The sequence below is a fragment of the Xyrauchen texanus genome, chromosome 4, assembly GCF_025860055.1.
Source record: "Xyrauchen texanus isolate HMW12.3.18 chromosome 4, RBS_HiC_50CHRs, whole genome shotgun sequence".
NCBI lineage: Eukaryota > Metazoa > Chordata > Actinopteri > Cypriniformes > Catostomidae > Xyrauchen > Xyrauchen texanus.
The window spans coordinates 19,942,471-19,969,182 of NC_068279.1; the positions used below are offsets into that span (position 1 = coordinate 19,942,471).

Genomic DNA, 26,712 nt, shown 5'->3' on the forward strand with positions numbered 1-26,712 from the left:
TTTAAGTGCTTTTTTTTATTTTTTATTGTAAGCTTCACATTTCTGCCTTTAAACCCTTCAAAAATGCGCCCCATTCACTTCCATTGCAAGTGCCTCACTTTGACCTCGATTTTTGTTTTTAAAGAAAAGCAGAGGCGATTCTAAATTAATGTTTGTGTTAATCAACATTATGCCACAAATGCTGTAGATTGAACTTAATTTGTAGCCTACTGAACACGGAATATAGCCTGTAAGGGCTCTTTTTGATGTCTGCTTCTTAATAATCTGTTGGCAAAATGAATTTTAGGCGGTGTGACCCGTAACCAAAGTCTCTCTAGCAAGTCAGTCCACTGTCGGCTATCTTTGGAACGCTTTCGAGATGCTATTTCCAGTCATGCCAGTGCAGCTCATATCTATTTAAATAAGGGTACACAAAAATCTCAAAAACGGTTGGTCAAGATTACGATCAAAGAGTATATTTCAAATCAGAAATAAAAGTGTATAATATTGGAATCATACATTGCGCTTCTTTACCTCATATTACGCTAAAACACGCACTTTTCCCATCTTGTATAGCTAATGCGCATGCGCGTTCTAGAGTTGATTGGCAGTCGATGTCTTTTTCTAAAAGGTGATTGGCTCTTTCACTTGTAAGGCGGGACTTCCTTTCTACATCCGGTGACCGCTTCTTGATTGGGCGTTCCAATTTCTCACATTCATTTCTCTGCCGCAACCGAGCAAGCTACCGTAGCATTTGTATTCACTTTAAAAAAGATGACGTTAGCGTGACTGGTGTAATAATGACAACGAGGCTGTGACGGATAGACTTACAGTCTCTTCATTTGGGTCTACTGCAGTTTAAAGTGTTTTTGGATCGTTCCGCGGACAAGACATTGATTACTTGTCTGTCCAAGAACATTCAGTAAACAAAGAACTGCAGACAACCGTTCGTACCATTGAAGAGATGGCTAGTCTATCCCACATCCTCGTTGTCATTCCCAAAGACAATGCTAGCGTGAATAAGGTCAATTGTGAACAGCGATCTCTTCCGGCGAGGGTCTGGGGGATCCTATGGCACTCGCAGTTGATCAGGTCTGCTGCGTCGTCATCTGTCCGATCCACGGCTGACTACAATCCCACCGATTACCAAATAAGTCAAGACCACATCTGATTTTTCCACAACGCAAGTTGTCTGGAGTCCTACTGTAGTCATTTTTTAAGTAACCACAGCCTTAATAATGTATAGCCTTAATTCATTTTTATAATCACATGCCAGTGGTGTAGGGGTGTCAGTGTCCACTAATTTTGATGCCGTAAAAATACATGAAAACATCGACATTAAGAATAATATATTTAAGAACAAGGCAAACCATTACGTTTGCAGTAGTCATTTGTGCATGTAGGACCAGGTGCAGTAACTACACGGCTGCGGGCTTCCTCATAGCATCAGCATCTCACTCGACTCGCATCATTTAGGAGACTAGTGTGCTCTGGCTTGCAGACGAGGCCACAGTCCGAATATATCGGCTTGGAGGTAATACAAACAACTGAATAAAAATGAGAAAAATAGCATGTGTTTTCAGAGGTCCAGGCGCAATTTATGGCTAAATTAGATAAATACAAAGGCTAAAAAATATCCCATTGTTTGACTAGGCCAATGTCTAGGCTATTAAAAAGATCTGGGATGGGTCGTACTGCGGTAGCTGTATTCATTCGTTATAAGTCGTTTTGTTTAAGTTTGTTACTTGTACAGATATTTTGAAGATATTTTTAGACCTAGTCTATAGCCTAAGTAAATAAGTAGAAAAATGTGAATTCTACGATGGGCCACCTATAATTCGGTGGGCCAGGTAATGACCTTTAAACCTCTGTGTTTTTCTAGATAACATTTAGGTGCTCATAAGTGATATTTGTGAAAGCTAAATATAGACCTGACATGTTTAATTTTTCCCCCCATATCTGTTCAGCATCAAACATAGATGTTAATTTGAACCCTGCATGGAAGAGGTGATGAAGTCTTATCCATCAGCAGAAGCTTGTTTGCTGTTATGTAAGTAAAAATTTGTCCTTTAACCTTTAATTGTGGCGAGATTAGTAGGGAATATTACAAAACACACACACACACACACACACACACACACACACACACAATGTATCTTAGAATTTAAATTCAAAACTTTATTACAGACTCAGGATCCAATTAAAATACAAGATAATACATAAAATGAGCATACATAAAAATAAAAATAAATCATACAAATCAATGTGTTACAAAGATTCAGTGGTACCAATGTCTCCACATCTTGGATTGATAGCATATAGTACTGGCCCTTATATTCGATAAGCCCACAATAATTTCATTTTCAGACTTGTTTAATTTTTTTGTGTTTCCTGTTCATTTATGTCTGGTGGAATCGTTAGAGACCTTGCAGGTTTTGTATTTGGGTAGGTGATGTTTTATATGTATTTGGACCATTTAAAGGTGCTATATGAATATTTTTAATGTACTAAATCATAAAATGACCATAATATGTCACATTAGAGAATGAGGAAACATGCTGAGTTGAAATATTGGCTTTTCTGATAACAATACTACAGTAAGTATATTCTACTTTGGAGTTTCCATTCTGGGCTGGAATTTGTTTTGGCCTGTGTTATCCCGCCCACTGACCAATAGTATTTCAACACCGCCGGATTGCCAGATATGAACAAGTTTGGTGGCAAACAACACTGCTTGCTGCAGCCATGGAAGCCAGCAAACAAACTGGAACAGAGATAATACATTCCACCTGACCTAAAAAGCCTCGAAATCTATCTTAAAACCACCATGACCAGAGGCGTAGTAAAACAATGATATGTTGGAGATGCCTTTGGAAGATTGAGTCAGCTTAAAGCCCAGAAATCCTGTTGCGTGTCCTCATTCTGGCAACCCGCATGATCTTCGAGTCTGGGGTGGGGCAGACAACTCTCCAATATTCTGAATTTGGACTGCAGTACCCATTTCAAATGCTTGTTGTCAGTCTTACATATAGTACTTTTAACCAAAATAATGTTGAATTATTCTCATTCTTTATGCTATGTATTACCAATATTGTGTGGTCCATCTCAGCCTCCAGGCCTGCATCACATAATGATATCCCCTCCTCTTCTGCTACACAGGGAAAGATTCAGCATTGCGTGCATAAAGTGCCCAACATTCTACACTTCTCTTTTTCAGTTGAAGAAGTACATTATTAGGGTAGATTAGAGAAGTAGTATGTGAATTGGAATGCAACTCTGCTTACTTCTTGAAAAGATGGATCTTCAGTGATGTGCTGGCTTACAGCATAAACTCTGATATCCTTAAACTCTGGCCTCAACACAAGTAAAACTAAGTGGAATCACCTGGACCGTGACTTGCCACATAAAAAAAGCCATGGGCCTACTATATAATACTGTATATAGGCATTATTGATCCTGCAGAGTGACACAGAAATTATTTTCCTTATGGCAGAGGGGTTAAAGTGTTCTTGATCACACAAAGTCTTCTACACACTTTTATAGGTCTATGCATTGACCGTCTTTCTTTGTCATTATTGTAAATAATATTTGCTTTACCATATACTGCAAACTGTGGCCCATTTTATAGACCGATTTGAATCAGGTGGTGGATTAGAATCAATTATTTTTTACTTCAGTCAAGTATTTTTTTTATGTGCTCATACGATTTTCCTATGTCTGTATAATGTAAAATGCAGTACAGTAAAAAATATACAGTACTGTGCACAAGTTTTAGGTAGTTGTGAGTTATAGTGTGTAGCAGGGGTGACCACACCTGCCTGTCATTTTCAAGTAATCCTAAAGACCTTGATAAGCTGGTTCTGGTGTGTTTGATTAGGGTTGGGTCTAAACTCTGCAGGAAGGTAGCTGTCCAGGATCAGGGTTGGTCACCCCTGGTGTATAGTGCAGATGTTTTAAAAAATAAAGCAATTCATAATTTTTATTTAATAATTAACTTCATACAAAGTGTATTTAACATAAAAAGAACACTAAATCAATATTTGGTGTGACCAGCCTTTGCCTTTAAAACAGCACCAATTCTACTAGGTACACTTTTGCAGTTTTTCAAAGTTGTTGGCAGCTAGGTTGTTCCAAGCATATTGGAGAACTTGCCACATTTCTATGAAACGAATGGTTGGACAAAAATTTATATTTTCTATTCACACACTAAAGCAGAAGATATAAAATATCCATCTTAAGACACAAGTTTTTGTGAAACATCCAGTGCCTAAGACTTTTACACAATACTGTTTGTATATAAACATTCCAATATACACTGCATGCACAATTATTAGGCAAATTGTATTCCTCAGGATTAATTTTATTGTTGAACAAACACAATGCTCTCAGTCAATCCAAAATGTTATTGAACCTCAAACTTGGATGTTTAACAAAGAAACAGTGAGTTTTGTTTTTCTCAGGGGAATATAGAAGTGTGCACAATTATTAGGCAACTATTAGTGTGCACAATTCTTAGGCAACTAGATTACAAAAATAATTTCTCACAACTCAATTGTTTATTTTAAGAGTAGGTGCAACAAATAAGTAACACAAAATGACAATTGAATAACATTTTTGGCCTTTCAAAAATATTCAGTGACCAATATAGCCACCCTTCTTTTCAATAACTGCCATGAGCCTTCCATCCATGGAGTCTGTCAGTTTCTTGATCTGTTCACATTCAACTTTCGCTGAAGCAGCAACCACAGCCACCCAAACGCTGTTCAAAGAGGTTTATCATCTTCCTTCACTGTAAATCTCACGTTTGAGAAGGGCCCACAAGTTCTCAGTAGGATTTAAGTCAATTATTTAAGTTAATTACATACAGTACAGGTTTTTCCCCAATAGTGTGTCTATCATGTATGCTGGGTGTGGTCACTGCAACAAATCCATACCAGAAACCTGGATGCTTGGACTTTGACTCCAGGTTTTGGAATACTCCTCGAGGGCCGCAGATGTTTGCCTGCATCACCTACATGGAGAAGAATCTTCAGGTTGATTGTGAATTCCCAGAGACGCAAAAGATCCCTGGGCCATTCTGCGAGTTCAAACAGGACGGACGACTCATGGGTTCCACCTACCCCAACACTCCGGTCCACAGAATGTTATCAGAAATTTATATTATTGTTTTGATACAGTTTGTTGCATTGCACCTTTATGCAAAGTCTAGTTGTGTTTCCTTCTCAAATCATAATAATGAATCATGCATTTGCTCAATAGAAAATACTTTTTATTGCTGGAATTCTTTGTAATATTTATAGAAATAAATGAATGAAATCATTGCAACAGTAATTTGTACACTTTGTGGTGGGCTGGTTAAATGATCCTAGTGCAAGATGCAATGTAGTGCTGCTGAACACTATTATTGCCATACCTTTGTCTATCACCTGTATAAGGAAAGCTCTATCTGAAGGACATTTCCACTGCAGACATTTTGTATTCCAACACTTATACCATATGCAGGGTCAGAAGTATCTCATTCACACAAACAACTCGAGTATCAAGGCAAAGAATAATATATTTGTAGCACAGAAAACAAGTGCATAAGAATGATAGTATTAAGGCAATATAATTAAGCGTGAGCTAAAAATGTATTTTGATGTACTCTTACATCTATTCATATTTGTCTTCCATTGCGCCTGCATACACAGTGCTGCTGCTTTATGCATGCACTTCCTTTTATTGCCTGCTTCAACATAAAGTTAAGCTGCTTTTCGCACGTTTTCTTGCACAAACCTATAGGCGTCCTAGTCTTGATTAAGGTGTTACAAAATTTAGCTTTTGCAATGTTTGCATTGTTTAAATTAGGCTATGTGTTTCATTTTGGCCATAATTACTCAATTAAAAAGATTACGTGGCAAGATAATCAAGCACTAACATGCACGTTTCATGCAATTACACGTGTTGAAATCCATTGTCTTCTTTTGCTGCATGCTGTCTTAGGGTCGTCACATTTTCTGAAGGATCTATGCTGTGAAATGTCTCAAGAAACAATAAAGGAATGCAGAGTGTACCATGTGCTGGGATATTTACTTATTCAACTTATACCAACACATCTGAAAATGTAAAAGTCTTGTTATATATGAACTAGCTTTCTCAGGGATTTGGCAGATTCTGTTCAGTGGAAACAAATGCTGTATATCAGGAACTCATCTTAGATAACTTAGTGTAAACATAGATAGATGAAGAACAACAACAAAATTAGATTTTTCATTTATAATTACAAAAAACTATTATGAAACCAATTGCAGTGTCTTAACAGTTGACCTTGATTGTTTTTTATGAAATAATTTTTTTTTTTAAATTTTCAAACAATCACAGAGTATAAAATGTGCCAGTTTATTTAAAGGTGCACTCAGTAACTTTTTCCTCCTTTAAAAAGTTTAACTCCTAAAGACATGAAATGTCATTTTGCAATATATGTAGGAAATCATGACCACCACATTAAATCGAAGAACCCAGTCATATCAGTAACCTTATAAAAGCTGTTTTATTCTACATGGAGAGGGTCTGCCCATGGGGGCTGACATGTTAATATCACACAACCAGCCGAATACTACTTGCTTAATCTCAGTAACCATCCTGCTATTTGACATTTTCACCCAATTTCGCCAAGAATTCAAGGCTGACTGTGAATAGCTACTAAATTTCTACAATGCCATCTGAAACTGAAACCTTTTGATTTTACATGCCGACTTCCAAGATGACACAAAGACAAAAGTTACTGATTTCACCTTTAACTTAAGAACTTTTGCCTTATTTAGAACATTTCAAATGAGTGCTGCGACTGTCCCAGCATAGCGTTGCAAGATTATTGCCACATCGTGTTTTCACACACTAATTTTGTAAAATAGGAACTATGAACAGTATGTTGGTTTTGGCATTTATGCTGTTAGTAGACAGATAAAGGCATCTCATGTGAAACGACATATTTATTTCTGGTCAGTATTTGTGGAGTATAGCAAAAAGCAAAAAGTGTTACACCTCTACTGGGTCTATCCTATATCATCCAATATAAACATTAACATCCAATGATTATCTGTGTAATCAGATATCGAAATGCTGTAGGTTAGGCTACATCAGATCATCTGATGTTAGGGGGTTGAATTACCTAAGAAATAACTTACACTGCTTTGCTACTAAATAATGAAATATGGATATAGCCTGTCATAACTTTTCAATTTAAATACACCAAAATGTAACCATGTTTGTTATCACTATATTATTTTTAAAAATGTAGCTGTAATCCTGATTTATGCCAATTTAGTCCGATTCTGTTGTATTTTAATTGGGTTGAATTAGACTTTTAAAAATCTTTAGTTACAATTTCTGTCCAGGGCATTCACATTAACACGGCTTGTTCGGTATTTGCAGCAACAACAACATTACAAGTTTCGGCTGGTCGTAATTGGCAGGACGTCATTTCATCATAATGACACAAAGAGATGGGCGTGCGACTTTGACTACTTAATCATACCATCTCTCTCTGTCTGTCTTATTGAGGCTGCAATCTACATAACAGACAAACTCCAGCATCCGAAAACGGAGAAGATAATATAAGGTAAGAATCTAAACAACCTTATTTGCACCCTGCAAAATGTTATATGTCGAAATGGATGCGTAAATCACTTGCATAGCGGTGAATTCCACTTTTCCAAACAGAAAGACAAAAAAAATGGTCGGCTTGGACCACCTTGGACTCTGCTTTTAAACTGGAATTTAATTAAACTTAAAAATTGTTTAATTAACATGACGTCATTTAAAATCACGTGTGATGAGAGAAACTACTGTTTTGCAATACGAAATATTTTCTGAAAATATGATTTTTGAATAGGGTGGGACACATATTTTCCAAAGAATTTTTACAAGTTCAGTCTTGCCTGAAATGAAGTAGTGTGTCTTGTAGGTTGTTCAAATCATCAAGTCCTAGCTATCCTGTAAATGTGTTTTTGACCAATAGCTGTGTGTGGAATAAGGTGGGGTCCTTGTAAATGTATCTTGTTACAATAATGCTTTTTCACTTTGTTGCTTATTTGTTTGTGCTCTGATATGTGATGACCACACCCATATTGAGACATTTGCTGCAGCCATTTAGAGCAAATGTATTGCCAATAATTTGTTGACTTTAAAAAGTTTTAAAACCTCTTGCAAATCAATGTTGTAATGTGTACAATAAGTCATTCCAATGTTTGTGTTAAAGTGTGATACAACCATCAAAGAGTCAATCAGTAGTGATGTGCTATGTTGTATTGATTGGTTGGTGAACTGTTTTGTGTTTGGTCTCCAGGTTCCACTGTACATTTATTGTGTGTACTGAGGTCAAGATGATGTGCTATACTATCTATACTGCCACACTTTGTCTGTTGGGTAAATTATCATTCTTCTCATTTTTACTGTCACACACAGAAAATGGAACAGTTTTTCTTCCTCTTATTTGTTTACTTCATGGTCCACAGCAGCTAAACGACAGTGATTGTATAATATCATGTGATATTTAAATATTATCTTGCAAGGTAGCTGATCATATAAAAACACATAGAACATTGTATGTCACAAATCAATCAATAATAGACCATTCCCAGTTGGAATCTCACAAAATATCAAAGTTTGTATTATTTTCCAGGCTTTGCTGCTGCCCAGTCTATACTTCAGATTTCATCCTGCCTGACTAAAGAGCAAAACCTTCGGCTGTTGTGCAGGTTTACTCCAAATCCAGACACAAAGCTTCTGAATTGCTACTATAAGACGGAGGGTAAATTGGTCGGTTCCACCAATAGCAGCCATGAACCAGACAGCTCTTTCAAGAACCGTGCCACTGTCGCTATTGTCAGTGATGTGTGTCAGCTGAATCTGACTGGTTTCTCGAATGACAAACCCCAAAACTTCACCTGCATCATCAAACAGACTGCCCCAGAAGTGTCTAAATCTGCTACTGTGGAAAAGAGTAAGACAATAAAATTATAATCTTATGGTCAAAAATAGATTTTTAGTTTTATTTGTAAGTGGATTTTGCATTTTGCCTAATAATGCATTGTAAACTGGTAAATAATATTCCTCCTAATTTAATAGAGCACAACAGTCAGGTTGTTCAAGTAAAAATCCTTTAAGTCCTGTAAGAAATGACATCAGTGTGTTTTGAATCCTGAAAAGAGCTCCACCAAATCGCTGTTACATATGAAATGGGGGAAACCACAGGGACTGCTCACTACCATTAAGCACTTCGAATTATGTAATCGAGTCTTCTTTGGTGCACATTTAATTAAATGGAAATATTCCAGAATCCAGTTTGATAAAGTCATATTATAATGTTTTTACTTCTGTGTTTTTTTTTTCCAGGCAAGTTATCGACCTGTTCAGCCTGGTGTGCTATGCAGCACAGTGCAGTAGCACTCCTGCTAGCTTTCCTCACCTTCCCACTGATGTCAGAGCTTCTGTGAGCTGTGGGTGTGTGGATCTCTTGGTTCAACTCCACTACCCCAAAACAAAATTGTCTTGTACTTCTCTCTCTATCTATCTAGAATGTAATCTAGGTGTTTGATATTTCCTCCGAAATCAGTTTTGTTGGCATTGGGTTCGATACTAGGAGAACTTTTGATTGCAACGTTATTATGCACTGGCTTAGCTTTGCCGCTGATGTCAAAAATACTGTTATGTGATGCAAATCCCTTAAATACAATGTAATTGCATATTCTGTTTAAATGTGGCTGCGGGTGGTTTGATAAAACTGTTAAGTAAATCCACTGTTTGGCATTGTCATGTTCAAGGAGTTCTGTTAAATAAATACGGTTTTACTCTGATGTGGCCATACTTTAGTGTGCTGAATGGAGAATACCAGGGAATGCTACATTATATTTTCTATTTGTTAAAATGTTTGCATGTAAGACCATGTTGATGTTTCTGCCTTAGTTATCAGCATTAATCTAGCAAACTTTTTTTTAATTTTTATATCTATTCAAAAATTAAATATTGAGCGTAAATTTATAACTTTATCCTTTTGTGTTATTACCCTGAAATTAGTTTTAAAAACTGAACTACCACAGCTGTAAGGGGGGTTTATATTACAGCTGCTTGGAGTGACCGTAAATTTGGCATATTATCCCATTTTTACTGCAATCCACCGCTCTATTTTACTTCCTCTTCTGTAAAGTCATTAAAATGTAATGGGTGATATTTTTATTTTTTGCTCTTGGAGCAAATGGGAACTAATATAATATTTGCTCGGATCTCTCATTCACCGCTGTCGAAGTTGACCCTGCAAACATTTACTTCCGCGTTCCAAAACCCGGAGTGTGAAAGCTGTATTATGACACAAACGACTTTGGGTAATGGCTCCCTCTAGTGACAAACCAGAGAATATTTAGCCAGAGAGTATTAAGCAGAGATAGGCCACTTCTATTTAAATGAAATGGGAGACATTGGAACGTCCAACCAAGAAGCTCTATCGCCCAACGGTCACCGGATGTAGAAAGTCCCGCCTTACGGATTAAAGAGCCAATCACCTTTTAGATGCAAACATCGCCTGTCAATCAACTCGCTAACACACATGCGCATTAGCTATACAAGCCGGGAAAATTGCGTGTTTTAGGAAACGTTCATCTAAAATTACTACACATGCGCAGAGGTTATTTGTCGCGAACCTCTGCTTTTGAGGAAATACAGGTAACTCTTATGATTTCTTTTGAGAATATTTTTTTTGAAATGGTTCTGTTTCGTACACAAGGATAATATAATCTGCCTCAATAGCCAGAGCACGCTTTATATTAGGGGAATATTTGTTTTCACTCATCTTTGTGTGCTTTGCTTAGCATAAATGCTAGAGGCTGCTTGGTTTTTGTTTGTTTTGCATTCTGCGCCTTGTGAAATTATAGTAGTGATACTGATAAGTAATATTAAAGTCGCACCTAAAATACTATTTAAAAACTTGCGTTAGATCGTTTGGCACTTAAACAGTGCAAGATCCAGGTATATCTTCATCAGAACCCCTGCTGTCCTAATCTTTCCGTTTCTGTTCTGTTGTGACTTTCCGGTTGTAGATGGTGTAACTCAGATTCCGATTTAAAGTGGATGTTTAAGTTTTACAAAACGCTCAGACCACGACTCTTACAAGTATGAAGTGAGTATCAATCTTGAGTCCCACCTTATGCTCATTATACCTCTCAAAACACAATTTCAAGCACTGATTCTTGAGAAATGGGTGAAAACGTCCTACATACAAAAGTCCTTCAAGTTAAAAATAAAAAAATTGGTAATACTAAAAATACTGCAAAAGTAAATTCTAAAGGAAATGTGTATACTCAGGGCATTTATTATATTTTACAATCAGATGCTCTTTACTTGGAAGCACAGGTAACTTAACCTGTCCTCAGCAAGAGATCACCATGTTAAACTGCCAAACAACCTGTTTAAAGAGACAACAAATTCATAAATATGAAATGAAAGGTAGGGATCTGCAACGTATCAAACAGTACATAAATTAAACTTTAAATAACATTTTGCATAAAAGAAAAAAACTGCCTATCAAATTTGTGCCCTCACTCAGTGTTAAGATATTTTAATAATCCTGAATAAATCAGACAATGCCATGGTCAGCCTAAACTCTGAGTACCCCTTTCCCACTTCCTGCTCATGTTGGACGCAACAGTAGGACACATGGTGTGGTAAGTTTAATTTTTTTTTTTTTTTTATATTTTAAATAATGTTTTAGTCTCTGCGGTCACAGCTTCAACCTATTTATACCATCATCCCATTTTGAAAATTTCTGTTAAGATTTGTGGAATAATTTTGGCATTTTAGTTTAGGTTATAAAGTTATCTTTAATGGCTCCTTTGTACAACATGGTTTTGGAAAAATATTCTCAAAAAATAACTCAGAAAAACATTTATAGAGCGTATTTTATCACTTAACTCCTTAACTGAACACCATTATTTGATAAATAAAGATTTCCAACTCTTGTTGGTTTTTATAAAAAAAATAAATAAAAAAAAATCCCTTACATGGTTCGTTAGCTGAGACCTTTGTCTACAATTATATCCATTTCAAATTAATTTAGCAATAAAAAATAACTCAGATTTAAAAAACTATTTTTTTCTTCACTTTTCTCACGAATCAGCACAAGGAAGTTGCAAAATACAGTACACTAACATTGTGATATTACATGCTGCGAAAAACATACAGCAGGATAGACCATTATTACTATTACATGTTTGAGTTTTTTTCTGTATTTTTTTTTAACAGAGAACAGAAAAGTCCTGATCCTGGTGGAGATTCTCCCATACTGCAGGAAGGTGAGATGTTTTTGAGCCATAGCAATGCGATGAATGATTTGTATATAAAAATTGCGAACATAAAAATGCTTGTGACAGCCAGTTTAGGGGTAACAGTTCACCGTGTATACACCACCATCTGATGCTAAATAGAAACCACTTTTAGGGTGATTCTCACGAAACCCGTATAAGAAATGTACTGGTCCTGTATTGCTCAAATCACACTGTGACATTATTTTAATGACAGTTACATAGACTACGTCGTCAATGTGCATGTGCATATGCTTATTACTGGGGGGGGGGGGAATTTGCTTAAGTTTCCTGAAAATTGTCACAATTCAGAAATCTTAATTGTCCTAAATGTAAGTTTTATTTTCTTTGTGGGAAAAAAAAAATTATATATACACTCACCTAAAGGATTATTAGGAACACAATACTAATAATGTGTTTGACCCCCTTTCGCCTTCAGAACTGCCTTAATTCTACGTGGCATTGATTCAACAAGGTGCCGAAAGCATTCTTTAGAAATGTTGGCCCATATTGATAGGATAGCATCTTGCAGTTGATGGAGATTTGTGGGATGCACATCCAGGGCACGAAGCTCCCGTTCCACCACATCCCAAAGATGCTCTATTGGGTTGAGATCTGGTGACTGTGGGGGCCATTTTAGTACAGTGAACTCATTGTCATGTTCAAGAAACCAATTTGAAATGATTCGAGCTTTGTGACGTGCATTATCCTGCTGGAAGTAGCCATCAGAGGATGGGTACATGGTGGCCATAAAGGGATGGACATGGTCAGAAACAATGCTCAGGTAGGCCGTGGCATTTAAACGATGCCCAATTGGCACTAAGGGGCCTAAAGTTGCCAAGAAAACATCCCCCACACCATTACACCACCACCACCAGCCTGCACAGTGGTAACAAGGCACGATGGATCCATGTTCTCATTCTGTTTACGCCAAATTCTGACTCTACCATCTGAATGTCTCAACAGAAATCGAGACTCATCAGACCAGGCAACATTTTTCCAGTCTTCAACTGTACAATTTTGGTGAGCTCTTGCAAATTGTAGCCTCATTTTCCTATTTGTAGTGTAGATGAGTGGTACCCGGTGGGGTCTTCTCCTTTTGTAGCCCATCCGCCTCAAGGTTGTGCATGTCGTGGCTTCACAAATGCTTTGCTGCATACCTCGGTTGTAACGAGTGGTTATTTCAGGCAAAGTTGCTCTTCTATCAGCTTGAATCAGTCGCCGCATTCTCCTCTGACCTCTAGCATCAACAAGGCATTTTTGCCCACAGGACTGCCGTATACTGGATGTTTTTCCCTTTTCACACCATTCTTTGTAAACCCTAGAAATGGTTGTGCGTGAAAATCCCAGTAACTGAGCAGATTGTGAAATACTCAGACCGGCCCGTCTGGCACCAACAACCATGCCACGCTCAAAATTGCTTAAATCACCTTTCTTTCCCATTCTGACATTCAGTTTGGAGTTCAGGAGGTTGTCTTGACCAGGACCACACCCCTAAATGCATTGAAGCAACTGCCATGTGATTGGTTGATTATATAATTGCATTAATGAGAAATTGAACAGGTGTTCCTAATAATCCTTTAGGTGAGTGTATATATATATATATATATATAATGTTTTTTTTAATTGATATGGGGTTAAATATGGTCAGGACATTTTCTTGACTGGTTTCGTGAGAATCACCCCATATACCTCCACCGCTTAAGGCAGTACACTTGAAAATCAAGATAAAAAAATTCCCTGCAAAACCCTTTTGATTACATGCTGCATCAGTGAGATTGCTACTGTTCAAAGACCTGACCTCTTAACAGCAAAAAGACAGAGAGTTGAGATGGATATGCAGAGTTTATTTCCAGTTCTATGAATTGTTGGCCCTGATAGGCCAGGTGCTAAACATTTACCTGTATGTGCTGCTTTACCAGGTGTTATTGCAACATCAGATGACCCATTGGCTATCGCTGCAACATTCTCCACAGATCAGCAAATCAAGTATCTTTTCAAAACAGAAGGAACAGGGGGGCAGGTAAGCACATCTTACATTTGTACACCCCAACAAGGGGTAACAGAATTTAAAGGAATAGTTCAACCAAATATGATCATTCTCTTTATAATTCTTTTAATGCCATCTCAAACTCATATGAATGCATACACTGTACAGTGCTGTGAAAAAGTGTGCATTTTGTTAAAGTATATAAATTTGGCACAACCAGCCACTTAAACTTAATAGGAAGATCTTTTTTCAGATGGGTGATATTTTAAATTTTTATGCTTTTGGCAGATGCTTTAATCCAAAGCGACTTACAGTGCTCTTATTACAGGGACAATCCCCCCAGAGTAACCTGGAGTTAAATGCTTGCCTCAAGGACAGAATGGTGGTGGCTGTGGAGCTCGAACAGGCAGCCTTCTGCTTAGTTCTATGATTTAGCCCACTACGCCACCACCACTACAGACATAGGTGTGATATAGGTGTTGGATAACTTTTTTGCTTCAATAAAATATATATTGTGTGTATATATATACACACTCACCTAAAGGATTTTTAGGATTATTAGGAACACCTGTTCAAGTTCTCATTAATGCAATTATCTAATCAACCAATCACATGGCAGTTGCTTCAATGCATTTAGGGGTGTGGTCCTGGTCAAGACAATCTCCTGAACTCCAAACTGAATGTCAGAATGGGAAAGAAAGGTGATTTAAGCAATTTTGAGCGTGGCATGGTTGTTGGTGCCAGACGGGCCGGTCTGAGTATTTCACAATCTGCTCAGTTACTGGGATTTTCACGCACAACCATTTCTAGGGTTTACAAAGAATGGTGTGAAAAGGGAAAAACATCCAGTATGCAGCAGTCCTGTGGGCGAAAATGCCTTTTTGATGCTAGAGGTCAGAGGAGAATGGGCCGACTGATTCAAGCTGATAGAAGAGCAACTTTGCCTGAAATAACCACTCGTTACAACCGAGGTATGCAGCAAAGCATTTGTGAAGCCACAACATGCACAACCTTGAGGCGGATGGGCTACAACAGCAGAAGACCCCACCGGGTACCACTCATCTCCACTACAAATAGGACACACTTTTCTTGGCACACTTTAGGCCCCTTAGTGCCAATTGGGCATCGTTTAAATGCCACGGCCTACCTGAGCATTGTTTCTGACCATGTCCATCCCTTTATGGCCACCATGTACCCATCCTCTGATGGCTACTTCCAGCAGGATAATGCACCATGTCACAAAGCTCGAATCATTTCAAATTGGTTTCTTGAACATGGCAATGAGTTCACTGAACTAAAATGGCCCCCACAGTCACCAGATCTCAACCCAATAGAGCATCTTTGGGATGTGGTGGACGGGAGCTTCGTGCCCTGGATGTGCATCCCACAAATCTCCATCAACTGCAAGATGCTATCCTATCAATATGGGCCAACATTTCTAAAGAATGCTTTCAGCACCTTGTTGAATCAATGCCATGTAGAATTAAGGCAGTTCTGAAGGCGAAAGGGGGTCAAACACAGTATTAGTATGGTGTTCCTAATAATCCTTTAGGTGAGTGTATATATATAATAGGGCTGTCAATCGATAAAACATTTTAATCTAATAAATTACATGGCGTCACGATTAATTAATCGCGATTAATCGCATATACAAATATTTGCTGAGAATGCCCCTCGTATAACAATAACTCAATATATAAAGATGATACATATTTATATCAATATATAATTATCTTTAAAAAATTTAAATTATGTGTATGTGTGTGTGTGTATATATATATATATATATATATATTCAGATAATTAAAATGCATTCTTGTGGCAGAACAGTTAATCATTGAAAAGGCCATACAAAAAGCGGCTTTAGAATACAATGTATTGTTTACTACCATATTATTGATCATAAGTCAGTCATTGGCATACAGTTCACAGCAATCCGTTTCACAAGTGAATTTGTCAATCAGTTGCAGATTTATTATGAAGGCTTGTTTACAATTTACACCAACGTCAGACGTCTCGGGTGCGTTGTGTCATAAACAGAAAATGTTTAGGTCACTGTGTCAAGTTAAATATAGTTTAATACTCAATCTTTAAATATATCTTGAGATCCCTTAGATCGCATTTGCGCTCCGAGTATTTTGAACGCAAGAATGTAACGCATGTTTGTTATTCTGCCTACTGGAGTGTTTTCTTCACTGTATAATCTGCACGTTGCTCATACAGCTGAAATTTCACTTACTGTCCTCTGGAGTAAACAGGTGGTATTACAAGCTTGCATTTCTCAGGAATCTTCCTTATTATGGTCAGTGGGCATGTGATTAATAGGCGTTAATTTTTTTAACGCGTTATTTTTTGTGAAATTAATCGCACTGAATTAATGTGTTAAATCGACAGCCCTAATATATAAGCAATATCACACGAGCAAGAGTCAGCACTGCTGTGATTCGGCCACAACTTACACTTGTAGGTAATCACAGCAGTGCTGATTTAGGGCCATATAGCGCAAGTGTGATATTGCTTATATACAACAGTTCAATGAACAAGTAAATAAAAAAAATTAGGAAAAACAGGGTACGTCATTAAAACAAATTTTTTCATGGAGCTACTTTCTTACGCGACGGATCAGAATCTGATATTGCTGGTTTAAAACAAATGATACGTCTAAGCCTTCATTTGTAATTAAAAAATGTCACTTCAGAAATAGGATCACGGCTTGTGCTGTTTGGATGTGTGTGTGTAAGAGAGAGAGAGCGAGAGACACACACACACACAGCGATCCCATGTTGCCTCCCTGGAAGCAGAGATGCTGTCAGTTTTCTGAATATCAGCTTTCTCAGTGGAAAAAATAGCTATCCAAGTGGGGTATTTCTCCTATTTCAAGGTAGCCGGTGCACGAGTATTTCACTATAGAAACCGCAATGTCAACCATTTTAAACAGGGTGTCCACTCCAATGTGGAAAGTCTGATAAGAGGTAAGCACCTTCAGTTTGTGTAATTAATCAGTCTGTTGTGTCTTTCAGCTGTAATGAGCTGTAATTCTGAAATTGTTAGTGGAGTGGTGGTGGTGAAGTGGGCTAAAGCACTTAACTGGTAATCAGAAGTTTGCTGGTTCGATCCCCACAGCCGCCACCACCATTGTGTCCTTGAGCAAGGCACTTAACTCCAGATTGCTCCGGGGGAGATTGTCCCTGTAATAAGCGCACTTTAAGTCGCTTTGGATAAAAGCATCTGCCAAATGCATAAATGTAAGGGTGATACAAGCGATCACGAATAGCTGTTGTATGTAAATGGTGAAAGCCGCTTCACTTCACGTCACCTAACTGGCTCATATTACACACAAAAATTATCTTTTGACACCACAAAAACAAAACAAAAGACAAACCATAGCACTTAACACATCTGCACTGCTCTTACCCTTTAGTTTAGAATGGCACCAACACAAGCGATGTGATACACAGTGAAGTGTCAGAGTGCTGATGGTGTCAGACCATCAGTGCTCATGGAACGTCTCTCATCCAATCAGATTCGAGCACCGGAACTAACTGTGTGTGTGTGTATATGTATATATGTGTATATAATGTATATGTATATGTTACTCTACCAATCATAAGTTTTGAAACACCTACTCATTCTTTATTATATAGTATCTCACAAAAGTGATTACACCCCTCACATTTTTGTAAATATTTGATTATACCTTTTCATGTGACAACACTGGAGAAATGATACTTTGATACAATGTAAAGTAGTGAGTGTACAGCTTGTATAACAGTGTAAATTTGCTGTCCCCTCAAAATATCTCAACACACAGCCATTAATGTCTAAACCGCTGGCAACAAAAGTGAGTACACCCCTAAGTGAAAATGTCAAATTGGGCCCAATTAGCCATTTTCCCTCCCCGGTGTCATGTGACTCGTTATTGTTACAAGTTCTCGGGTGTGAATAGGGAGCAGGTGTGTTAAATTTGGTGTCATCGCTCTCACACTCCCTCAAACTGGTCACTGGAAGTTCAACATGGCACCTCATGGCAAAGAACACTCTGATGATCTGAAAAAAAGAATTGTTGATCTACATAAAGATGGCCTAGGCTATAAGAAGATTGCCAAGACCCTGACACTGAACGGCCAAGACCATACAGCGGTTTAACAGGACAGGTTCCACTCAGAACAGGCCTCGCCATGGTCGACCAAAGAAGTTGAGTGCACGTGCTCAGCGTCATATCCAGAGATTGTCTTTGGGAAATAGACGTATGAGTGCTGCCAGCATTGCTGCAGAGGTTGAAGGGGTGGGGTGTCAGCCTGTCAGTGCTCAGACCATACACCGCACACTGGATCAAATTGGTCTGCGTGGCTGTCGTCCCGCATATGCACAAGAAAGCCCGCAAACAGTTTGCTGAAACAAGCAGACTAAGGACATGGATTACTGGAACCATGTCCTGTGGTCTGATGAGACCAAGATAAACTTATTTGGTTCAGATGGTGTCAAGCGTGTGTGGCGGCAACCAGGTGAGGAGTACAAAGACAAGTGTGTCTTACCTACAGTCAAGCATTGTGGTGGGAGTGTCATGGTCTGGGGCTGCATGAGTGCTGCCGGCACTGGGGAGCTACAGTTCATTGAGGGAACCATGAATGCCAACATGTACTGTGACATACTGAAGCAGAGCTATGGAATAACATAAATGGAACTATGGGAATTATGTTGTGACAAACAAAATCCAAAATAAATCAAAACTGTGTTATTTTTTAGCATCTTCAAAGTAGTCCCCCTTTGCCTAGAATATGCAGACATGTACTCTTGACATTTTCTCAACCAACTTCTTGAGGTATCACCCTGCGATGCTTTTTAAACGGTATTGAAGGAGTTCCCATCTATGTTGGGCACTTATTGGCTGCTTTTCTTTATTATTTGGTCCAAGTCATCAATTTCAAAAACTTTTTTTTTATTACATTTTAGTTTTATAATGAAATAAATTAATAAGGTGGTACAATTATATTTGATACAAAACTAATTTCAAACATTTAAGCATACACCTTCAGATCAAACTATTTTTAAGATCATGAGAAACATTTCAGTCAAGTGTTTCAAAAGTTTTGACCGGTAGTGAGTGTGTGTGTGTGTATATGTGTGTGTGTATATATATATATATATATATATATATATATATATATATATATATATATATATATATATATATATATATATATATACTGTATTTTGTGTTTACTTAGGTTGCCTTTTTTGTGTTATATCTCGTTTGAAGATCTAAAATAGATCTTAAGATAGTATGAAAAATACATAAAAATAGAAGAAATCAGGTAGGAAGCAAATTATTTTTCAGAGCACTGTACACATGCATAGTAAATATAGCTACTGTATAATGGCAAGTTGATGATTAAACCAATGACTTCCATGATTCAGGTAACGTACCGGGTGATCCATTTGGCTGATGGACAGGTAGAAGGCCAGGCAGATGGGGCTGCAGCAGTCAGTGTGGTGACTGGGTTTCCTACAGCAACACAGGCAGTGACTCCACCTATAACCCAGGTTTGACTCTTATTATAACAGTATAGACATTTGAGCTTGATTAAAAGAAAATTATATTTGCAGTGTCATGTGAATTCTTAATACAATATAGAACATGATATCTTTTTAAAAAATAAAATCACAATTTACTCACTATTATGTTGTTCCAAGCCTGTATGACTTTCATCAGTGAAACATAAAATTAGATGTCTCATAGAACGTTATCATCAGTCACCATTCACTTTCATTTTGCACCTAACATTTATTTTTGTGCTTTGTGGACTATAACCATATGGGTTTGGAACAACATGAGGGTGTGTGAATGATGACAGAATTTGCCTTTTTAGGTTAAAGGAAAAGTTCACCCAAAAATGAAAATTCTCTTATTATTCACTTACCCTGATGCCATCCCAGATGTGAATGACTTTATTTCTTCAGCAGAACCCAAATTAAGATTTTTAGAAAACTTTTGAAGCTCTATAGGTCCTTAAAATGCAAGTAAATAGGTGCCAGCAGGCTGCTGGCTGTTTGACGGTCCAAAAGGAAAATTTAGGCAGCATAAAAGTAATCCACACGACTCCAGTCGATCAATTAATGTCTTCTATAGCAAATCGTTAGGTTGGTGTAAGAAACAAATCTATAATTAAAACTAACTTTAAAAAAATTGCTTCCTGTCAGTAGTCTACACATCATACACTTTGTATACCTCAGAGGAACGAACATCGTGCAAGAGTTAGTTGATTTCAAACAGAAATACATTAGATGACATTAGTTGGATTACTTTTATGCTGCCTAAATATGCTTTTTTGAACATGAAACAGCCAGCAAACCTGATGACACCTGTTTACTTACATTTAAAGGACCTACAGAGCTTTAACATTTTTCTAAAAATCACAATTTGTGATCTGCTGAAGACAGTAATACACATCTGGGATGGCATCAGGGTAAGAGAATAATGAGAGTATTTTCATTTTTGGGCAAACTATTCCTTTTACTATCCCTTAAAAGTAAATATTATTATGTAAGAGTTGATCTTTGTGTTAATGTATACATATGTTTATTATAGGCTATGATCTCTCAATCTGAGAGTCTAGAGGGAGAGGCATCTGAAACTCAATACTACTACCCTGCCACCATCAGTGACACAATGGCTGGTGCCATGGTAACCAATGTCCACACAGCTGATTCGATGCTGTCTCAGCCCACCCCTACAGGTAATACTAAACCCAATTTAAATACTATGGTTTGTGTATGACCACATTTGTGTTAGGGGAAAAGGTAGTTGTGTTGGGCATTATGAGTTTCTCTATGTAGTAGTTTGTTGAAAAATTTAATAATTTCACTTATTGTTTTGAGAATCGACTGCTTTCCGTTGTTTTCCCATAGGCCAACTTTATGTGATGATGTCACCTCAGGAAGTTCTAGCCACAAATCAGCAGAGGTTCACGTCTCATATCACACACACTAAACAAAATAACATTAATCTTTTCAACTTCAACCAGTCCTATATTTTGTTTTCCCTGGTTTCACAGTAAGCCTGGAACACCGCGCGGCTCCAGGGATGACAAGCGGAAGGCTCAACACAATGAAGGTTTATTTTTTTATTTTTTTTATAATTATAATCTTTGATCCACCTTATTATCCATTCCCCTTCTTTTATATTTCTTATTAGTCTGAAACACATAAGCATTTAAAAGTGTTTGTTGTTGGCGTTTCATCTGAATGTGAGCGTGGTATTTTTTTTTTCTCAGTGGAACGCAAACGCAGGGACAAGATCAACAACTGGATAGTCCAGCTTTCCAAAACCATCCCTGACTGTAATGAGGACGCAACCAAGAATGGTCAAGTAGGTGTAGTTATCATAAGCAGCAGCAGTATGGACTTCAAGTGGTGCATTTGACCATTTTTTGACCAAGAAAAAAACAATTAATTATTAAGTATTGATTAATGCATTATTGACTTTATTACAAACACAGTAGATGTTGCTATCGTGGAGCACACTATTTTGATGTGCAAGAAAACAGAATGCTAACAATGTTCTCAAAACAGATTTTTAGATCATATAAACTAGTGCTGCACGATAAATCATATCGCAATTGCAATGTCAGCCTTTGCGATTATATGACGGCAAAATGCTGCGATTATATTAAATAAATAAGTGCATGTGTGGACGTGACAGCCCATTCTCTCTGAGAGCTGTTTGCCAATTTTCTACACCGCTAATAAAAAGATGACCAGTCAGTCTCAGTTTAGGGAGTGGCACGTGTGGTCATGTCATGTGAGTTTCCGGTGTGCAGCGTGGAAATCAGGTGAAAATTGACGCCGAGCAGGCCGACACTGAACTGGTGGCCAGAAAAAATAACACAGATCATAGCTTGGCGATATATCTTTATTTCATCCTTAATTCAAGTTCATATTGTACGGGAGCGTGCCAGGTAAATAAACACAAACTCCAAAACTGTCATTCTCGGTGCGGTCAGAGCTGCTTCAACCAGTCGTGGAATAACCCAATCTGAGCGGGAGTCGAGACCGGGAGAGATATAAAGTTCTGCCGGGTGATGCGCACTCTAACTCGGAGACGTTCTTCATCACCCCCGCTGTTTGCAGCGCAACGTGTAGCATCATTGATGAGATCATCATGATAAGATCAATCTTATGTGGAAAAATAACACTAAAATGACAACAACAATAAAATGTGTGTGTGTGTGTGTGTGTGTGTGTGTGTGTGTGTATATATATATATATAGGTTTTGGATAGACAAGATTGACAAATGCTTATCAATAATACTGTTATGGCTAAAATGTTTACAGTGTTCAGTGGCTAAAATATCAATATGACTAAATGTTACTAAAATATGACTAAAATGTCAACATTGACTAAAACTACATTAAAAAGCCCAGTAAACAAAGCACAATTACAGATGTGTTTGCGAGTGTCATGCCATATGACAAGTCTTCACAGAGATATAAAGAGTCATGATGCACCATTAGCAAAGTGGGATTTCAGAAAATGATCCACAAACTGGACAAGAGGTACCAGCGATAAGTAGAACATTTTAGAAAGAGGATTTGGAAATACCAGTTGGTCATTTAAAAAAAATAACACAACAGCAACAACAACAGTTTGAGTGAACCACACTTTTATATCCAGTTTCCTTTTCAAAAGAGTTTATACAAAGTACATGTTACATCCTGCTTAAATGTCCCTGTTTGTTTGGACAATCTTATTTTCATGAAAATTTGTATGTTCTTATTTACTTTTCCATTTTATTTAGGTGTAATATTGAGAAAATAACAAGTTTGCAGTAATGCAAATATATTATTTAATTTTGTGAAAATATTTTAATTTGAAAATGCTGCATTTATAGTTGTTGTTGTTGCTAGTTTGTACATTTGAGTTGAAAAATACACATTTCAGCATTATCAGTAATCTATTTGAGCATTTTCCTTGATAACCAAGGAAATGATACCATGATACCATTTGTTTATTATATCGCATATCGCAATATTAGCCTCAATAATCGCAATATGACATTTTCCCCAAATCGTGCAGCCCTAGTACAAACGCTTCTGCACCCCACAACAGCACAAGTTAACAGTTAACCAACTACAGAAATTTACCTTTACCCTAGCTATTGTGATGGAAGAAGGAATCAAAGCTGAAGCAGCTTGAAAAACGTTCCCTTTTCATTTAATCTCACATTTTGCTGCAGAATCAACTGAACTATCTAAAATATATTTGAATTTACACATCAGATGTAAACAATATATATTCAGTGTATACAACTGCAAGTTTTAATCAAGTATAGAGACAGGTCAGGGGTTGTTGCTTACACAAAATATCATGGAAAATAATGTTTGAAAAAGAGCCTGAGTATTCAGATATTTCTCTGGTTTTCATATAGAGTAAAGGTGGGATTTTGTCTAAGGCATGTGACTATATCCAGGAGCTACGTCAGAGCAATTCACGACTAGAAGATGAGCTTAATACTGTGTCTAGACTGAGGATGGACAATCAGCTTCTCAAGCAAGAGGTATTTCACACACAATGTAGACATCATCTACTTTGCACACAAGTGCAGGCAAATGAGTACTGCTACAATGTGTATTTCTAAATATTTAGCAGTCCTTAACACACTCTTTCATTTGCTCATGCTGCCTTTCTCTCTCTCATGCCTCACACCCACTTATCCTCCCATAGGTGGAAGAGTGGCAATCAAAGAACCAGATGATAAGAACACAATTAAGACAGCATGGCATAGTGGCAGCATCGATGGACCCTCAATGAAGGACTAAAGATACACCAGAACATATCTCCTGTGGTCTTATCATGAATTCTGTTTAAACAGGTTAATCATGCAGCCTATAATCTGAAAGACTGCATTTTAAACTGATTTGCCTAGGTGGTAAAGGATTTGACAAAGATCCTGAAAATTGCCTTGATTTTTCTTCACTTTCTCAAGTGTTTGACTTCACACACAGCCTTTTATTATTTCAGATTTTCAGGGTGATTTATTTTTACTGCACTGAAATAGTGTATAATTGTTGCATAATCTGTTTTTAGATCTGTACATTTTGTTTTTCAGAACTACTGTAGAGGTGGATGTTTCTTTTTTTTTCTTTTTTTTAATTTTATGTAATGTGTACATTTTGGTGCCCTTCATGGGGTTCTATTTAGATAAAATATGATAAACATTACGACAATTCAAATTGGCCATCATCTTTCTATGCCTTTCTATTCCAACCTCCATGTGATATTCCATGCTTTCAACATGCTACTTTAATGTTTGTTAAGCTTGTATTTAATAAATATGTCCTCAACCAGTGCCATCTGACACTTTTAAACATTTGTCATTTAGCTTAGAGCAACAATTTAGAATATTGCCTGCAATTTAATAGGACATCCCATCCATCAGTATATTTCTCTTTTTATTAAATCAGTAATAATTTACTATTGTATGTAGTGGGATTTGTGGTGCAATTTCAACTCGGAATGAATCCGAACCCACATGAGCCAATCTCAAAAATATGTTTGCCGTTATCTTTGTTGTGTAATCGGTCGAATTAGCCAAATAGCAGACAATAATAATACAAGAGACAATGTGTATTTTCAATATGATTTACTCTACATATTCTCTACATGTTTTAAACCATTGTTTACTATTTATTACATTTGAAATGTCTTATTGTTACTGATACTTTTCATTACTGAGTGGTTGTTCATATGGCAATATGTATTCATCAATATACACAAAACAAGACATTACAAAATTATTAAGCCAAAAAAATTGAATCACTCGCCTATGTCCTGCTTAGACTGTCAACTCTAGGGTTTTTGATCGGTTGTGTTCTAACAATGGCACTTAGTTATACATCACTGCAACTGAACATCCGCCCCCGGCTGGAAACAGCTACATACGGCATCTGCAATCGTTACCCTCGTCACTTCTATTCCATTACTCGTCCCCTTCTGCTATCCCCTCCATTTGGTCATCTCGTACAGACACCTGCTGCTCGTTGCTGCCATCTGCTCAACGAAGGAGAAATTATCATTCCTTATTAGCTATACCACGTGAACTGCCTCATCTACAACAGTCTACACTACGCTACTGTTTCAATCCTGCTATTGCATTGTTTAACTGTCGGTCCTTAATAGATAAGGCCACACTGCTCTGCACCACAATAACTAAAAAACCTGGACATATTGCTGCTCACTGAAACATGGCAAATTTAAAACGACTATTAATACATGAACTTGCTCACTCCTCCTGGTTACAATTACCTGGCTAAACCTCGCCCGAAAACCAGAGGTGGTGGTTTGGCTGCTGTATATCGCAGCAACTTGCGTATCAAAAACATTGAACTTCATGAGATTTCCACCTGCGAATACAGTTTTCAAAGTCACTAGTCCATCGTCGCTGATTGTGTATCGGCCACTGACTGTGTATCTAAATGAGCTGCTAACTCTTACATGTGCCATGTGTCCATCTGTTATATTACTTGGTGATTTTAATATTCAAATTGACACTGATTGTGCTGCATCCTATAAACTCATATCTGTTCAAATGTGGACTTCCCTACTCATTCACATGGCAAACCTTTAGATCTGGTTTTCACTAATGGCCTAAATCAGGGGTTCTCAACCTTTTGCAAGCTGGGCCCCCCCAAAGCTGGTTCATTGCAGTTGGGGCCCCAGTGCCCCCCGCCCGCTCCATGCTTTATTGTTGTTATTATTATTATTATTATTATCATCATCAGTAGGCCTATTATCATTACTAGGCTATTGCTATAATTGGGAATTGGCACCAGACCTCTGATATTAATTTATGCTTTATTATTGTTATTATTACTAGGCCTAATAGTAGGCATCATCTGCATTTTTTACAGAAGCTTGCTGGTAGGTGATGTTAATGTGAGACCTGAGCCTTTTTTGAGAATCCTGCCTCACATGAATATGTCGACGCGAAAGGAAGGAGAATCTTCAAGGCGACATCACAGAGTTCAGGGTATTCCTGCATCAATGCTGCCCAGAATGACGAAAGAGGGCAGGAGCTAAAGAGTTCCTTCAGTCTACTGTCACTCTTCAGCTCAATAAGCTGTTCCTGCATATCAATTGATAGCTCGTTTGCTGTGCACACAAACGGATCTCGAACCCACGCAAAAGAGCGATAATCCTCTTTAAAGTACGTTGCAAATTGTTTTCTCGTTGCTGACAGGTGCTCGGACGCTGATTGAAATAGGGAGGAGAAATCGTGTGACGTGCCTGCATCAGTGATAAATCTGCAAGGCTGGGGAACATGTCACAGTTCCCTCGACTGATGCGGCCATGCCAGAGGTCTAGTTTTTGTGCGAAGGCGTGCACTTTGTCCGCAAGGAGCAAAATATGAG

General features: G+C 37.6%; 2 protein-coding genes and 1 long non-coding RNA gene across 3 annotated transcripts; all 3 read left to right on the top strand.

Annotated features, from left to right (window-relative positions):
* The first annotated feature begins 841 nt into the window (after nucleotides 1-841).
* LOC127639554 (uncharacterized) lies at nucleotides 842-5,575 on the top strand. The gene is made up of 3 exons (XR_007969975.1): nucleotides 842-1,513; nucleotides 1,947-2,029; nucleotides 4,946-5,575. It is a non-coding gene; the product is annotated as an uncharacterized LOC127639554 (long non-coding RNA).
* A 1,886-nt stretch (nucleotides 5,576-7,461) lies between these two features.
* On the top strand, nucleotides 7,462-9,815 carry thy1 (Thy-1 cell surface antigen). Its single transcript, XM_052121578.1, has 4 exons — nucleotides 7,462-7,579; nucleotides 8,306-8,385; nucleotides 8,642-8,962; nucleotides 9,355-9,815. The coding sequence occupies exons 2-4, from the start codon at nucleotides 8,343-8,345 to the stop codon at nucleotides 9,453-9,455; spliced, it is 465 nt and encodes a 154-aa protein (XP_051977538.1). The 5' UTR covers nucleotides 7,462-7,579; nucleotides 8,306-8,342; the 3' UTR covers nucleotides 9,456-9,815.
* Nucleotides 9,816-10,599: 784 nt separating this feature from the next.
* On the top strand, nucleotides 10,600-24,852 carry LOC127639493 (upstream stimulatory factor 1-like). The gene is made up of 11 exons (XM_052121553.1): nucleotides 10,600-10,677; nucleotides 11,052-11,131; nucleotides 12,253-12,302; nucleotides 14,234-14,334; nucleotides 19,720-19,845; nucleotides 20,891-21,038; nucleotides 21,211-21,265; nucleotides 21,357-21,415; nucleotides 21,576-21,670; nucleotides 23,730-23,858; nucleotides 24,026-24,852. Exons 2-11 carry the CDS (start codon nucleotides 11,127-11,129, stop codon nucleotides 24,110-24,112), a joined length of 855 nt encoding a protein of 284 aa, XP_051977513.1. The 5' UTR covers nucleotides 10,600-10,677; nucleotides 11,052-11,126; the 3' UTR covers nucleotides 24,113-24,852.
* Nucleotides 24,853-26,712: the final 1,860 nt, after the last annotated feature.

Bases quoted from the DNA above. Each gene is read 5' to 3' on its own strand.
- thy1 (XM_052121578.1), top strand. From the start codon at position 8,343: ATGATGTGCTATACTATCTATACTGCCACACTTTGTCTGTTGG. The intron at 8,386-8,641 runs GTAAATTATCAT...ATTATTTTCCAG, and splicing joins TGCCACACTTTGTCTGTTGG to GCTTTGCTGCTGCCCAGTCT. The intron at 8,963-9,354 runs GTAAGACAATAA...TTTTTTTTCCAG, and splicing joins ATCTGCTACTGTGGAAAAGA to GCAAGTTATCGACCTGTTCA.
- LOC127639493 (XM_052121553.1), top strand. The intron at 21,266-21,356 runs GTTCACGTCTCA...CTGGTTTCACAG, and splicing joins CTAGCCACAAATCAGCAGAG to TAAGCCTGGAACACCGCGCG. The intron at 21,671-23,729 runs GTAGGTGTAGTT...GTTTTCATATAG, and splicing joins ACGCAACCAAGAATGGTCAA to AGTAAAGGTGGGATTTTGTC.